Source organism: Microtus pennsylvanicus, chromosome 11, assembly GCF_037038515.1.
Source record: "Microtus pennsylvanicus isolate mMicPen1 chromosome 11, mMicPen1.hap1, whole genome shotgun sequence".
NCBI classification, from domain to species: domain Eukaryota; kingdom Metazoa; phylum Chordata; class Mammalia; order Rodentia; family Cricetidae; genus Microtus; species Microtus pennsylvanicus.
The window spans coordinates 76,451,440-76,468,602 of record NC_134589.1 but is presented as its reverse complement, the minus strand read 5'-3'; the positions used below and the strand labels follow the sequence as shown (position 1 = coordinate 76,468,602).

Sequence of the window (17,163 nt, the reverse complement as noted above, 5' to 3'; positions counted from 1 at the left end):
TAAATTATTTCTCATCTAATTAGCTGCTCAGATAATTTCGAAAGGCTAGTGATATATACACACTTATTCTGCAGTGGGCCTCCAACTCTGAATCTTCCTGCCTCTGTACACCAGGCTCACATTTAATATACAGAGGTCCTTGCCTGAACATGGTCAGTGATTTCACAAAGAGGAAAAAAAGGAAAAAAAAATATTTGAGACATTACAGAACAGATAGCCAGTATTTTAAGAAAAGATATTTATTATTTACACCACTGAAATAGTCCTGTAAGAACAATGTACACCATGTTCATTTAAAAGGAGCAATTCCCTTCAAATACAAGAACTGTATAAAGCAATACTGTCAACACAAAACAGTGGTCACATTACATATCTGCAGGCTTAAGCATTGCAAGTAACAGGTATTTTTAATCTTATGGCCAGAAAAGTTTGCTGCAACGGGGTTAGTAGTTGGCAATGACGCACAGCTGGAGTAGGCAGATGCTATCCATGCTTCAGAGAGAGGAGCTGGTGAATGTGCCTTTTCCTACTGCGGTAAGCTGTGCTCAGGACTACAGTTTTAGGCAAAAGTGCTTCTACTTAGCCACCCAAAGGACGCCTACTCTTGTCCTCTAGTGTAATTTCAGTTTGTTTGTTGACCTGCCTTCGAGGGCATAGTCTTATCATGCAGATGTCCTCCATTCTTAAAGAACACTGACAACTCCAGCTTCAAAATCGGAAGAGGAACTCTGTGACAAGGAAGAACAACTCTAGGGAGTTTTCAGCACAACAAACTTGCTATTTAAAAGCTTGTTTGAGCTTTTTGGTTTTGCTTTTGGTTTAAAGGGGAAAGCACTAGCTAGTTTGAAGATAGGTTTGGTCTCAGACTCAGGCAAGGAGACACAAAATGTAAGACAAAACTAGTTTTTAAAGTCACAGATGATACCGGTGGATGTATTTTTCCCCACCTTTCATTTCATTTTTGTTTTCTATTTTTTAGAGGGTTTGGAAAAACACCTCAATAATCAATGCCAGAGAAAATTTTCTTCAGGAGTAAATAAACATAGAGGGAAGAGAACTTTTTTTTTTAGCACTTTGTTATGATCTTCAAAAAAATACAAAATAAAATTTACACAGCATTGGAAGACCACAGCTAGGCAGCCTGGCATCTGCTTCAGTGTCCAGCACAATCATGGTAATGCCTAGCAAAGAAACAAATGTCCACAGATCTCAAGGATCTCCAACTGTGAATGTAACTACCATATCTACTGTCCTTGCTTCTTTGATAGATACCTGCAAGAAATGGAATAAACACTGGATCAGGTAAAATCATGAAAACAATCAGCCTCTCCCGCCAAAGACTTATGGGCCTTTCAAGAGGACAGTTACTAGCTATTACAAACTGTTGTGTGCCCCATGCTCAGAGTGGTTGCAAGCACGTGTTGACTTTAACCTTCACAGGAGCTGCAGAATGAATTTCTACTAGAACTTCCTCCTATTTCTCAGGTTCAAAAGTTAAGTAATTTGCCAAGTCAGGCTGCTCAGATTCACAATTAGCCTTTGGAAGTTACAAACATTATATACCACAGTACACTGCCTTTTCCAATGTTAAATAGCATTGTGATTTCTAATTAACTCAGACTTCATCTAAACATCAGATTTTTTTTCCTGCATAAAGATAATGGAATAAAAGATACTATAGGAGGCAGGGCACACATACACATATAAACACAAAATATGTTTTTAAAAAGGGACTGTGCTCAGGAGTGTAAAGAAGGCTGGGGCTGCAGCTCAGAGGTACAGTGCCTACAATAGCATACATGTAACCTTAGGTTCAATACCTAGCACTATAAAAAGAAAAGACTATAAGGGTATTTTACCAAGTGATCAACTGTTTCCTCATATTCTTTACTAGGATCTGCTGCTAGATTAAAATTTCGAACCCTTTCTCATATTTAGAAACTACCATCACTAGTTATATGTCAGTAATGTAATAAGCCAAAAGTGGAATTTGAAGGAGCAAAGTGCCCACCAGGGGTTTCTTTTGGTGTTTTTACCAGCACCAGATCTTTACAGGTCTCATTTTAAAGCAGCCTTACTTATAGGACACAAAGCCCTCACATGTCCCTAGGCTTTCCATGCTGTGTCAACTTGATGTTGATTGCAATCTGTATGGCTATACTCAGAGAAAGAGCCCAGAAGACTCCGCCAAACGGTAATCTTTAAAAAGAGAAGTCATAAGCAGCCGTTCTGCTCTCTATTCCTGCTGCTATACACTCAAGTTCCTTGTAATTCGAAACAGTGTTGTGCTGAACAACTTAGAGCATAGTAGTGGTCAACTCCTAGTCAGTCCCACATGCAGCCCAGCTGCTGGGAGGCTGAGACGGGAGGACCAAAAATGTGAAGCCAGCACAGGGTACAAAGAGACCATGCCTTAAAGAACCACAGTGGGAGGAGCTCAGGGAAGTCAGAGGATGGCCTGCTTCTGTCACAAAGCAACTCACCAGCCTCTCAAGTTCCCACTATTGCAACATTAAAGACCTGAAGGAATGTGGGATTGATTATGAATAAGGTAGGGGTTAGAAGAAATACTTTTTTCCATTTTTTAATTAATTTTATTGAGTTATACATTTTTCTCTGATCCCCTTCCTGCCTCTCCCCTCCCCTTCAACCCTCTCCCATGGTCCCCATGCTCCCAATTTACTCAGGAGATCTTGTCTTTTTCTACTTCCCATGTAGATTAGATCCATGTATGTCCCTCTTAGGGTCCTCACTGTTGTCTAGGTTCTCTGGGATTGTGATTTGTAGGCTGGTTTTCTTTGTCTAAAAGCCACTAACGAGTGAGTACATATTATATTTGTCTTCCTGGGTCTGAGTTACCTCACTCAATATGATGTTTTCTAGATCCATCCATTTGCCTGCAAATCTCAAGATGTCATTATTTTTTTCTGCTGTGTAGCACTCCATTTGTAAATGTACATTTTCCTTTTCCATTCTAGAAGAAATACTTTTGAGGAAATGCCAATAGAAAAAAATATTTTTAGAATTCTCCTACTTTTTATATAAAAAAAAATTAAGGGCATGGCCGAGTAGTGTACATGCCTTTAATCCCAACACTATGGAGGCAGAGGCAAACAGAAATCTGTGAGTTCAAGGCCAGCCTGGTCTACAAACCAAGTTCCAGGAGAGTTAGGGATACACTACCTTGAAAATAAAAGAAGGGCAGTTTGGCAATGCCAACATGCTTTCCCCACTGGTGTAAACAGACAATGAGGGTTTGCATCTACCTTTCCCAGTACTTGTGATTCAGCTCCAGGAAATCGTCCAGCTTGGCTATCTCTTTGAGATACTGAGTGAGCTTCACCAGCTCTTTGTCTTTATCTCGATTCAGGTGCGCTTTCATGAAAGGCCTTATCTGTCAAAAACCAAACAAACCTTACATTGTGGCAGGAAAGTTAACAAAAGGTCATGCTACTCCAACCTTTCAGTCAGGTACTGAGGCTAAAATACCATGCAAATGACTCATAGTAACTAAGTTTATGGAAGTCTTGGGTACAGGTTTAAGCTCTTCCATCTTCAGCCTAAATTGGACACCGGCCTCCTCCAGCACTGGGATCTGCATGGCTACTTGTATGCTGCTCACATTTTATTTCCTTCTGTCATCTAAGTGGCTCCCACTAACTGATTCATTTACACTACCTACTCTATACAGATATGAGCTTGACCTAAGCACAGTGGAGTCATCTCTCCTGTGGCATTCCTCTACGCCTCTACCCACTGTCTACACTTGTCGCTTTGCTGGGTGCTTGCCTGTGTGTGCCATATGCATCTGCAAAAGCCTGTTCTCTCCCTCCACTATGTGCTTCCTGGGGGTTGAACTGACATTGTGCAGGCCCCATTATGCTGAGATTATTACACATTAATGCCAGTTTTCTGCCACATTTTGCCATAAACATTTCACTTTGTCATTTATGTATAAAGATCAGTTTCCATAAAAGGGCAGTCATGTTCTCCCAAATTATAAGGTTGATATATTTTATATCTTCACTTAAAAAGTACTACAAATTATAAAAGTCAGGAAAACAGAAGAGACTGGATCTTGATTTACACAGTGAGAAAGTGAAGTATGACTTATCTTTACATAAAATAAGTATGACTTATTTTAAATGAAATGTTTGGGATGTTTCAGAATATTAGAAGACAGGGTACAGAGTGAACACACTTGCTTCTCTTCCAAGGCAACAGGTTGAATCTGTGCTACAATCCGGGCTTCTATCACCATTCTGACACTTGCACTACACTCACTATGCACTAAACCAACTCAACCCGAAACTTCCAGGACCTACTTTCTACAAGTCCCCATCCCTTGTCTTTATCAAGATCCTGGCTGGCTGAGCTCAGGACAGAGGGAAACCTCTTACAACAGGATGTCCACTTCACCTGGAGACATCCTCACTACTGTCAGAGCATCTCTGCTCATACTGTGCAGATGTGCTAGCAGCCATGGGCATTAGAAGCATTCAAGCTTCACCATTCTCTGCTGCCAGGATGAAGTGACTCTGTAGCTCCTACACAGATGTTGAGTGACTCATGCTAAGATTATCACTGACTCAGGAAACAAGTCACATAGACTCTGTCCAAATTCTGTCAAATACCCATCACAAACACAATTTTGAGTAAGTCTTAACTTTTCATCCTAGGATTAAGAAAGGGAAACAAAACATATGTGGTTCCTTCTATCACTTGTGCCTGATAATTCTAAGATCTGTGTTTAACTTAAAAGAATCCAAAACCGGGGGCTGGAGAGATGGCTCAGAGGTTAAGAGCACCGACTGCTCTTCCAGAGGTCCTGAGTTCAATTCCCAGCAACCACATGGTGGCTCACAGCCATCTGTAATGACATTGGTGCCCTCTTCTGGCCTGCAGGCATACAGGGAAGGAATGCTGTATACATAATAAATAAATCTTAAAAAAAAAAAAAAAGAATCCAAAACCCTCACAACCATGTGTAACTCCAGTTCAGCAATCTGACACCCTCTCCTGGAATCTGTGGGTACACACAGTGACAAACATATATACATCTGGCAAACAGTCATACACATAAAATAAAAGCAAGCAAATTGATAAATTGTGTTGTATATGTGTGTACATGCATCACTGAACATGTCCTTTCCTGAGATACATGAGATGGATTCACCACTGTTTGAATACCATAGAATATACTTCATCTGACTGCACACCTAAGTCCAATGGTAAAGCCTACTGCTTGCTCCCAGTCCACAAAACCACAGCATGTTACTGTACTAAACACTGTAGACAGTTGTAACACAATGATTAAGTATCTACACAAAGACAGGACACAGTAAAAATACTAGGTAACAGGAAGTTTTCTGCTTTGTTATCTTACAGGGCCCATTTTAACACTCCCGGTCTGAAAGATTATCCAAAAGTCCATTACACTCCACACTCAGGTTACATGAGCCTAGAGCAAGTAAAGCTGTCTTACCTTCAGTCCGTTCTGTGGATTCATTAGAAAATTTCTTCCTATGTCATCAAACATAATGGTGTTCTTTTTGCTGTAGAACTCAGAAAACTTTCCCCAAATGACACCAAGAGGCTTCACCTTAAAATAAAGGTTTATATTTACTCAGTGTTAGTTAACAGCTCACCCCTAAAAGCAGAGCAAGCTTCTTCCTACCTGTAGGGCTGTACTGAATGACCACTAGGAACCACATGAGACTACAATGTTCAATGGCTTGTGCATGTCTACCACATCTAGCCCTGCCATAAAACTTTACACAATATTCACATGAAGATTCTAGGGCAAAAGACACAGGTGTTTTCTGGGCTAATAGAGACCCGCTTCTCTCAAGATCTTTCAAACTAGGGACATCTCAGTGAGGAAAACCCTAGGCTCTTTCAATTAATAAGTTAGGTAGCTTATTGCAAATATATATGGTTTTTCTTGTTGTATTTCTTTGTTTTTGCCATTTCAGAGCCCTACTCTGCAGCCTAGGCTGGCCTTGAACTCATATTCCTCCAGTCTCAGCCTCCTGCGTACTGGAACAGAGGTGGATGTCACTGTGTCCCAGTGATTTTGTCTTTAAGTCACTGCACCAGTGCCTGATTTCTAGGACATTTGATCTACAAACTTCAAAGGCACCAGAATTTAATTCCTGGTTTTGTTTCAGAATTCCTAATCCAGGACTACAAAGGGACAAAACACTACAGACCTATCTGCTGATACTCACATAGTTTACAAAAGTCTCTCAAAACCCAAACTGACAACAACGCTTCCATATAGAAGCATCACCATTCACCAGCTATTCATGAGGTGGAGTAATATCTTCCTACAGCAGTGGTTCTCAACCTTCCTAATGCTGTGACCCTTTAATACAGTTTCTTATGCTGTGGTGATCCGAACCATAAAATAAATTTCACTGCTACTTTATAACTGTAATTTTGCTGTTATGAATCATATTGTAATGTCTGTCTCCTCTGATGGTCTTAGGCAACCCCAGTGAAAGGGCTGAGAATCACTGTGCTAGGTAGGAGGAGGCGTTCACCAACTACGAACCTTTTATTTTGGAGAATAAATACGAATGAACAAAGCATTCAGAAAATGCCTAAAATAATCCATTTCTAAAAAGCAGACTCTTCCTAGGTAGTGGCAGGACTCCACTCCATGAACTGAGTCACGGTGAGATGAGCAGCAGCGAGGAGAGAGGCTGCAGGAGCGCTCGGCTTAACACCAGGACAATGCCTTCTTCCGAGGAATACTATTTTAACATTTTTTCACCTAAATTTTTTCTACTATTTGTTTATTCCTGAAACACAATTGCCCAATTTTTGAATCAAGAATATAGAAACTAACACAGTAAGTCAAACTCTAGGGGTTTGCAGGGAACTTGTCTCAGGTTTGACGATGAGACTGTTCAGATACCAGGACTAGACATCCTACATCTCAAGTCTAGCACACTTTGTTCTCCCAAACATGGACTAATATTGATGACCACACAATAATCTGAAAACAAAGAAATATGCAAAGGGAAATTTCAAATCATGTGTTAACATGACAGGTAACAACTAGACAGTCTAGTCCATTCACCTCCAGGCTTGGCTTTTTGTCTTTTCAATAAAAAACCAGCCTCAGAAAGTTCCCTAAGGGGAATCCTAGAGTACACAAAGTACACATTCCCACTGGTCTGCAAACATCATTAAGACTGCCTTTATTTGAAGTCCTTAACCATTCCTGCATCAAAGGAGGAAGTAGATTGCACCAATCTCAGCTCTCCACGCCCAACCACAGGGAGTGAGCTGTCCTCTGATGCCCCACCGCTGCAGCCCTGCTGGGCTTAGGTTTCCTGAGCTCCACAACACTTAGACGGCAGAAGGCAAGCAGCAGGTCATAATTACACATCTCTCCTGGTGTGTGAGTAGCTCTTGCACTGAGGAAGTCCTCGTGCATGCAGGCCACTGTTTACACTTTACCACCAGCTCTCTTCCTTCCTAATACAGGGACAACATTTCCCTCATCTTTATTACTAACTGTGCCTGTGGCTGGGCTGTGTAGGAGCAGTCACTTGAGTAAGCCACATCAAAATTCCTCATTTTTAAAGTCCAGTCCTCTTCTCTGATGTCCTGCGTTTATTTTCCAGGATGTAACCTGGTCCATGTATTCTACATCAGTTTCTTCTAGAGAAGTGTGAGTACACTCTGGTTTGTTTCCAACATACTTCCTGATAATATTCAGTTTCTCTCTTCTACCTGTGTGGCAGTTCTTCGCCGTCACTACAGCTAGGCTTCACACAGTTCCTTTCTAGACAGCCTTTCAACAGCTTTGCTTGCATCATTAGATTTCACTTCAATGTTTTAAGTTAATTCATTTAGTTTATATTTTTGAGACAGGGTCCCATTATGGAGCCCTGACTCCTCACCGGTATGGAACTATGTTGACCATGCTTGACCTTGAACTCAGAAAGATCTGCCTGCCTTCTGAGTGTTGAAAATCTTTTAAAATATAATGTCTTTGTCAAAATTCTGCTGCCACTTTACGATCTGTTCAGGTGAAATTCTAAATTCTACTGTTTTTTTTCTTTTCTGAAAGTTTAAATACAAAAAACTACACTCATCTTTAACGAAAGCAACAGGAGCTCTTACATCGATGAGCCCCCTCCTCGGCGTGTGCACCGTTATCATGGCAGCACTGTCCAGCATGAAGGTGATCTTATAATTGGCATTCGTGCTCACTCCCAGTTCCTGGAACACAAACGTTCATGAGGTTAAAACGCAGGAGTGGAAAATCCCGGGCTGTCTGAACATTCTATCTGCAATTTCTCAAACTGTCAATTTAATTTTCTACAGCAACTGCAGCCACATTCTGCTATACAACTGGGAAGTATTTGTTTTGTTGAATTGTGTTGGTGAGCAAATCAGAAGTGGATTCATTCCTAACTGCCCATTTTAGAATGAATCGCCTCATCAATATCGCACACCAGAGCAAAGGGCAAAGAAACATTACTGGAGTAAAAGGGAGGTAAAAACGGGGCTTAGCTTTTCCTTGGAACCAGCTTAGGCATTCAGATCAACCCATCATTAAGCAGGCTCAAACACACCCCTACTCCCAACACTGGCATTCTGTAGCTATTAAAAGACAGCCAGTAAAAATGGAATTGGTTCAGTCTTAGAATCTTTCATCTGTCTAATGTGATTTTAGAACATGGTGAAATGGCTTGTTTCTAACACTTACTTTCATTTTAGCTTCAATCCACTTCATATTTGTTGCAGCTAAAACATGAGGAATAATACAATACATATGAAAAGTTTGAGTTTCATTTTTTTTAAAAAGAATTTTTCTGAATAAATAAACTTTCTAAGCAAGACCACAACTTTTAAAACATCATAAATAATGGTCCCTAATAGACTTACATTAGTGTGTCTTCTAAAAAGAATAATACTTAAACCACAGAGGTAACCACGATAAGTAAAACCCAAACTCCATTTAAACCAGCCCTGCCACTATTCTTTATTCATTCCAAAGTAGTTTGAGAGGTGTGGATCTCAACTTTCTCTGGCAGCGGATCCAGGAAATGTATAAGCACTTATGGTGTCAGCATAAACATACCTATGGTTTGTGTCAAAAGTCTGTGTGGAAGACTAGCCAGCTATTCAGGCTTAGCAAATGACGCTTCTTAGGCCCAGCATCTTAAACCTGAGACAAATGTAAGAAGTCCCCTACGTTACATTACATGTCTGCACCAACACAATCACTGACACAAAGGCCAATCATCATCTTTCCATGCTCTCCTGGTCTCAGCTTACGCTTTACATGCAGAATTGGTCGGTAAAACTCCAAGTTTAGAGAATGTCGCATTTCCAATGAAAACAATCGTAAAGAAAAGTTAACTAGCAGCTGTTCTGTACAAGTGATTTCCGGATGAAAAGCGAGGAGACACAGAGTAAAGAGCTCTTCACTGTTAAGGCATCACTGTGTGTTAGCGACGGTGCTAGTTACCAGACCTCAACCTAAAATATAGGTCAAAGTACTACGTCCAGGTGAAGACAGGGAGGCTCACAGAGATTAAATGACCTGCCTGACTCCACAAAGGACACCACTTCCTAGCATATTTAGCTCTAAAATATCCCTTTTCAACCTACAGCCATAAAATAATTTACCAATAACTTATTTTAAATATATGATATAAAAAAGTTCTCTAAACACTAATGTTTAAGTTCTTTTCTCTGATGTCATATCAGGTGGGGAAAAAATTGCTTCAGTTAGCTCTCTTCTCCCAACTTCAAAAATGAAATTACCACACTTTCCCTTGTTTTTAATCTTACCAGCTGTGAACTAAGCGTCAATGAGCAAGGGATATACTCTCCATTACAAGGGAAGGACAAAGAAAGCTTACAGACTGCAACCAACGATCCGGCTTCTCATCAAATACCCACTACAATTACATGGGAAACTTTTATATTTGATGGAATCTTATTCCGGTCATGGTAACTCTCTGATTATGAAACTGCCAAGAAGTAATTTCAATGTCTGCATAGGGGTGGGATGTCTGCCTCATTTACCAAGAAACAGAAAGACAAATGTCAACCAAACTCAAAGTGTGACCTTAATACAGCAAGCTTCTGCTCTGTAGCAAACTTATGATCTATCGTGTGTCTACAAACCCAACATCAGAAACACTGCTTCTGCCATGTATTAACTTTCCCTTAGCAATTCACACTCTTCTTTACTCCTGTCTAGCTACATTGCTAAGATATTTTTGTAAAGAAATGTCTGTCTCCAAATATTTTTGAAACTAGAGTGAGAAAAAAAAAGAGGAGGTATTATGGATTAAGGGCTGCGGATAGAGCTCAGTGGCAGAGTGTCTCTAGCCTGCACAGGGTCCCTAGTTCAAGTCCCAGCACTGCAAAAAACAAATGAATAAGCACTTTTATTCTAACATAATGGCCCATTCTTGTCCTATACTCAACTATCTTCTTACTATTAAGAAAATATACATGTACTTCATATAATGACGTAAGGAAGTCAAACATCATTTTAGAAATTCACTTAAAAAACATTCACATTTAAAGAAATCTTTTCTAGTAGTGTTTTGTACAGTAAAATAATATAAGTAACAAACTTATTTCCATGGAAAACTAATTAAAAAAATTAGGCTTACACCAAATAACAATGTCATAATCTTCATATGCAGATGTTAGAAATTCATGAAGATAGGGTCTCATTAACTCTACCCCAGTCTCTGCACAAGACCTATGATCTAAAAAGAAAGTGGATCATAAAAACAATTATTAGTTTATTATCAGGGACAAGTACTGGGCAGAATGAAGTTATTATAAAAAGGTAACCTGTCATGGGATAGAATACACACAACTGCACAAAGCTTGAGGCTGAAGGACATTGAGGATGAGCGGATGTTTTTGCAAGGCACAGAATTCAACGCCCTTGAACTGCAGTGTCAAAGGATCAATTCTATATAACATGCAACGGGCGACACTGACAATTCAAACTTAAATAGACCACTGTATTTTTTTCATCTAGTTTGAGTATTTTTCTCAATAACGAACAGTAAGCAAAGCCCCCCATTCTCACATATACTCATCATCCTAAGAAAATCAACAACATCACTGCACAACAAGTGCAATCAGTTGATTAATTCTTAAGCAAAGTGCACATTAAGTTATAACACATGCTCAGGGTTACAAGCAAGAAAACTTCACTATCAGAAAGTATATATTTATTGCCAATACTAGAAGACGAAACAAATGTTTTTAGTGTTCAATTGATATGGCTAATTTTAAATTTAAGAAAAGAACCTGAATATATTTAAAAAGAAAACAAGGGTAAAATAAAAACACTATTTTTTAAAATAGTCCTCATTAAAGTGTCAATCAGGGTTAAGTTGGTTAAATTATAACATCCTTTGCCCTCACAAATAACCTATGTGTGTATACAAATATTTTTAAGCATGTGGCTTGGTCAGGGTTTCTACTGGTGATAAACCACTATGACCACAAAGCTCCTACGGCTCTCAGGTCACAGTTCTATATGGAGAGCAGGCAGAGCAGGAACTCAAGGCAGGAACTGAAGCAGAAGCCATGGAGGAACACCACTTGCTGTTCTGCTCCCACAGTTTATTCAGCCTGCCTGTTATAGCACCCAGCACCACGAGTCCAGGGAAGGCACCACCCAGAGTAAATTGTGCCCTTCCAGATCAATCACCCATCAAACACACCACAGGGCTGCTTACAGGCCAACTGTATGGAGGTATTTTTGTGTTAATTAAGATTCCTTCTCCCAGACAATCCTGGCTTGAGTCAAATTGGCATAAAAACCAGCCAGCACAATATATATTTAATTCAAAGCAATTAACAATAACAAAAAAAGAAACACACAAACACACTAAAAAGAAAAATTAAAACATTAAAAGCGGCCATCTTTGGCTCTTAAAATTATAGGTAATGCCTTCTTCGCTTATCTATATTTCCTAGATGAATGATTTATTTTTGTAACAATAAGGACGCTTTCAAATACTTCGTGTGGACATGGAGTTGCCGGGAGGAAAACTGTTACAGGTAAAAGAACAGCAGAGTGTACCTTAACGGACTCACCAAATAACGTATAATCGACATCCAGCACCAGAAGCTTCTTCCCTTCCCTGGGAGGGTTCAGCACTTCCACTTTGTACTCCTTGACTCTGCGAGAGATCTTCAGTAAGTTTTCTTCCCTAACAGAAAAGGTAAGATCAGATGAAAACCCCCTCTCTTCGCACATAACAATCTCTTTGAAGGCCAAGAGCACTTACCTATTTTCTACTTCAACTATTTCATCTTCAATGTCAAAGTCGTTGATGACATCATCATTGTCAGGAGGAGGGCATAAGACGTCTTCCTATTAAGACAGGAAAGCTGTGTTTCGTTGTAACAAGCACACATGTTGGCAATCTCAGCTCAAGCACAGAGTGTGGGAAAATCTCCACTGTTAATTACTTGTTCTGTAGGCCCCCTGGACAGATCTGACATATTAAATTTTACACATAGGCTATATATACTTACAACTAACTATATACTAAGAAGGTCCCCACTACCTAGCTCTGCTGAGTTAATACCACATTCATCGTGCAGTCATTTTTCACCGATCATGAGATGGAAAGTTTTAACACATTAAATTAAAACTATAACAGTGCAGTGTCTATTGTAACACCTTCAAAGGGACATATGGTAACAAAAGTAAACATTTACCAAGCTCTCCTCACGAGTTCCCATCATCATGATTTTAGTATTTGGTTTCAGTTTGAGAGCTCCAAGCTTAACATCATTTTCTGCAGGTTTGCCTACAATACAAGCAAATGACTGTTTTCTCACTAAAGTTCAAGTGCTGGTTCCACTATCCCATTACATAAAAGCCAAACATCAACAGGTCTGATAGTATTGGGTTTCTTTTGTTTCTTTCTTACAGTTAAAAAAAAATAATAATAATCCTACTACTGAGTATGTACTTAGCATAGTAAGTCATTAGTAATACAAGGATTATCTCCCTGAGTCCCATCTGGGCCTGGCAGTGGACCTACCTAAGCAAAATCAACTCATGTTTTATTGCTCAAGATAAAGATGGCACCGTGCTAGAAGCCTTGAAGCCCAAGACTAAATAAACTATAGATTCTCTAGTACCTCAAACTCACCTGTCAATGACATAAAAGATCCAAGTAAGCTAGCCAGGGACAGTGCCAATAAACTAAGTATAATCTCCACTTCTGAAACAAGAGACGATTTGGGAAGAATACAAACCCAAGTAATAATGAAAGGTAAATCATAGATGCCAGAAACAAGTGACTCTCACCTGGGATTTCTGTGTCAAAGCCTTAACAAGCAAATACCAACTGTCAGGGGAGCAAAGTCATCCAAACAGTAGCAGGATTTTCAAGTAACTGTTCATTATCCTTATTTTTATCACTGAAACACGTTTAGGAAACTCAAAAAAAAAGTTTCTTTTATTTAAAAAAAAAAAACATAAACCATAATAGCAAACAGGAAAACCCATAACCACCAGTGTAAAAACCTCCAAGTGGGGAGATTACCTTTAACTTTGAGCCCCAGTAACTTCTGGCGCTCTGGGAGCACTCCCGTGAGGGTCTTGAGGAACTGCTTGAGATCGAGCACAGTATCATCTTCTGAAAGCGTGGTCACTGAATACTCCTGCCCACCCCATTTCACAATGATGGGGAGCGCCATTCTTCGCACATATGAAGTGGTAGCTTTCTGTCAGAACAAAACACCTAGGAGACAGGCACACACACAGTAAGTGCTTGCAGCCTGAACCCTACTGTACAGTCTAACGGTGGAGATGGGTGTGCCTCCTGCAAAGGGGGCTCACAGAATCCCACACGCTACAATTTCCTTACTCATTCTGGCTTAAGGTTAGTATTTCCTAACACTCTTTCAGATTCTTCCTCTTGTTCACCTAGCGAAGAACAATGAGCTGCTTACCCATCCTGCTTGGTTTGGTTGGGTTTGTGCTGGAGAGGCAAACCCCTCCACAGCAGACATCTGTGTTCATTAAATGGTAGAGAGGCAGTCACTGGGAGCACTGAATGCAGAACAAACTACCTGGGGTCAGACCCGAGACCTCCCACCTACTACTTCACTCCTGAAGTTACTCTGCTTAGCACACACCTTCCCTCGTCTGTAGAACAGAGGAATGCTATTTGCATCCTAAGGTTCTTGGGATGATTAAATCGGGTAACATTTCTAACTCTACCTGGGAAGCACTGTATGTCTTAATTAAACAAATTTAAAGCAGTCCTAGATAATACACCATTATGTGCTTTATGTTTTACAAACTGACCAGATGTACAAAGATCATCTCATCTAGTAAAGGTATCTAATAACTCTAAGTGGATCTACAGGAGTTAAAGCCATCAAATTTCCGTTTCAAAAAACAAACCTGCTCATATAGATCCAACCATAAAAATGTTACATGGCAGCTGCTATTCTAACAACGAAATGCAAGTTGCTTGTCCCATGAATTTATAAACTCATTTCCTTCATTGGTTGGGGAACTGAGCTTTCTATTGGCACTCTGCAAAGCTTTCACCTACGTAATGAAAACATTTGATTGTCACAACCTACTACGACAGAAGGTAAACCTTAAATGACAACCTGCAAAAACCTAACTTGGAAAGTCTGTCACCATGCTCATTATAAAATATTAAGAAATCCCTACTCACACTGGCTTCTGCGGTTCCCTTCAGTCAGTTATACTTACTCATATGTTCATAATGTTCTACAGAAAATTTGCAGCAAGCCTGCTAATTGGGGAAATAAATGTCACTTTAGGCAGAATCTGCCCCCAAAAGTGTTATGACCTTGAATAAAAAGGCATGTGAGTCAAACTGGAATAGTTATATATGTTATTTTTCTGTAAGACACAGAAATGGGAATGACTTCCTAAGAGTTAGGAAGGCATCTACCACTTCTTTATGCTGTGATGGGCAGAGTAGCGCTTGGAGACCATGAGAGAGTGTTAACTCGTGGTTCCTAATCAAGAGCACCAACCTAACTGGAGAAGACTTCTTGGAAGTGCCATCAGAAGGTAATGAACGGGAAAGGGGCCTGATAATGTGTATCTTAACCAGTCTTGCTCTGCAGTCTCTGAAGCATGCTGAAACCTGAGCACGCCATTCCTCTAGACTCTTACATGTTATCAGCTTTAGAAAAATCTGCCAACGGCATGGGCTCTATGTGCTTAGCAAAACAGAGCACAACTTCATAAAGAACTTCTGCCACAAATACTGACTAGAAGCTTAGGTGAATGCCCTAAAAAGCCGAGCATAGAAAACGAAGGTTACACACTTACATTGCTTAAGTTCCTAAAACTTCTTTTTTTAATTTTGGAATCTTATTTCATCACTACTGAGAATCATGCAGGACGTAAAAGCATGGCATTTTTATACTTTTTCTTATAAAATTCTAATAGTTTATTATTACATAAGACCGTCCCAAATTGGGGATGGGAGCAATAAGGGGTAAGAGCAATCAAACTCAGAAGCATATTTTTATGGGATATGTAAAGAATATATATTTAGGTCGGAGTTCTGCCCAACATCCAGTGTTGGCTTTGCCTAGTCAATTCTTACCTCTGTCCCTCAGCCTGCTAAACCCTAAGACGAGTCAATTCAAATTTACGTGTTTCGATAAGCGATAACACTGAAAGCACTTTGTAAGGTGCAAGGAGCTAGATGAGCCGTAGTAGCGAGAGAAGGACATGCTAAACATCGTAACTGTCTCAATCTTCACAGTCCTGAACAGCTGCCCTCGCTGTACAGGCTAGAAACCTGCCAAAGAAGTCACAGCGACTCGCCCAACACCGCACATCGAAAAGTAGCTTAAAGGCGGCAATTTCAAAAGTAACAGTGTGAACTTTTCATTAAGCCCGGCAAGAGCGAGTGTGCGGTGGCGGGCTCCGGGCCCGGGCACCAGCCAGCAGCCGCCGCGCGGTGTACAGCTGAGACTGGACCGGGAGAGCATCCGAAGGCAGGCAGAGACCCAGACACAAACTGCCTGGGACGCCTTCAACAACCACCTTGAGGGGACGGCGAGACAGACCCAGCAAGAGGGAGGAATGAGGCCTGCGGGACGCAGAACATTCTAGGATGTGGGGAGCCCTGGGATCAGGTGAGAAGGCCGGATGCGAAGGCGGCGGCCACGACCCGCAGCGCGGCGGGACAGGGGCCTCTGAGTGCCAGGCGGGACAGCCGCGGTCCCAGCCCGCCCGTCCCGTCAGCGAGACAAACCACGAGGCGCATGCAACTCGGTAGCACTCCCCAGCCGCGGCGTCGCCTTCACAGGCAGGCGGCCGCCGGATCCCGCGTCCCCTCACCTGGAGCGCGGCGGAACCAGCCACAGCGGACGCCAAAGCCGGCCGCAGCGGAACCTAAGGAAACCGGAAGTAAGGGGCGGGGCCGGAACCGGCGAGCGGACCGGAAGTGTGTGGCTGAAGCCGGAAATGTGCTGTAGAAGGACAAGGGAACAGTTTGTTTGGTTTCTCTTCAAATGCTAAGCCCGGAGAGCCCCGGCCAAGCATCTCCTGAGAGTGACGAGAAAGCCGAATCTTTCCCAGACCCAAAAAAAAGACCCCCGGTTCCTGAGTGGCCGCCGGCCATTCTGCGCATGCTCCGAGTCCGGGTGGGTGCTTCGGACCTGTGACGTATTTTTTCGCCAAAAGCGACCTGTGTGGGTCGTGGGTCGTTAGTATTTCCATTCGTGCAGAGTTCTCTGGTACTCACGAGACTGTAGCTCGCGCAGCAGTGTCCTGTCCCGAATGAAAACGAGCAGACGGCCTTTGAGAACTGAAGACGAGACCTTTCTATAGCCGCCAGGAGCCAGTAATGCTAATAATTTCGGGACCTTCGGATTTTATCCACTGCAGAGGAAAACTGGGGGTCTGGAAAGAGAAAGGGCATGCTACAGTGACCTAGACACTCCAGGAACAAATGTCTGTGTGACACCTGTGGTCCAGATTTGTGTCTCTGCTCAGAACCCCACCCACCAATACATGCTTTGCCTCTTCCTTAAATGCATGAAAAGCTCATTCTCTTTACAAAAGAATCTTTGATGTGATGAAAATACACGCTACTGAATTCGAAAACACCGAAAGACCAGATTCGATTT

At 41.3% G+C, this 17,163-nt stretch overlaps 1 protein-coding gene across 2 annotated transcripts; it reads right to left on the bottom strand.

Moving 5' to 3' along the window:
* Positions 1 to 221: 221 nt before the first annotated feature.
* Ublcp1 (ubiquitin like domain containing CTD phosphatase 1) lies at positions 222 to 16,660 on the bottom strand. Of its 2 annotated transcripts, none has more exons than XM_075941286.1 (11): positions 16,373 to 16,660; positions 13,572 to 13,769; positions 12,736 to 12,827; positions 12,300 to 12,385; positions 12,106 to 12,221; positions 10,656 to 10,754; positions 8,729 to 8,766; positions 8,140 to 8,238; positions 5,486 to 5,602; positions 3,267 to 3,394; positions 222 to 1,272 (listed from the first exon to the last, which is right to left on the bottom strand). In XM_075941286.1, the coding sequence occupies exons 2-11, from the start codon at positions 13,723 to 13,725 to the stop codon at positions 1,245 to 1,247; spliced, it is 957 nt and encodes a 318-aa protein (XP_075797401.1). In that variant the 5' UTR covers positions 13,726 to 13,769; positions 16,373 to 16,660; the 3' UTR covers positions 222 to 1,244. The 2 variants fall into 2 exon arrangements, with proteins under 2 accessions (XP_075797401.1, XP_075797402.1); XM_075941287.1 differs by having other exon boundaries at positions 12,106 to 12,191; positions 16,373 to 16,453.
* Between the last annotated feature and the right edge of the window lie 503 nt (positions 16,661 to 17,163).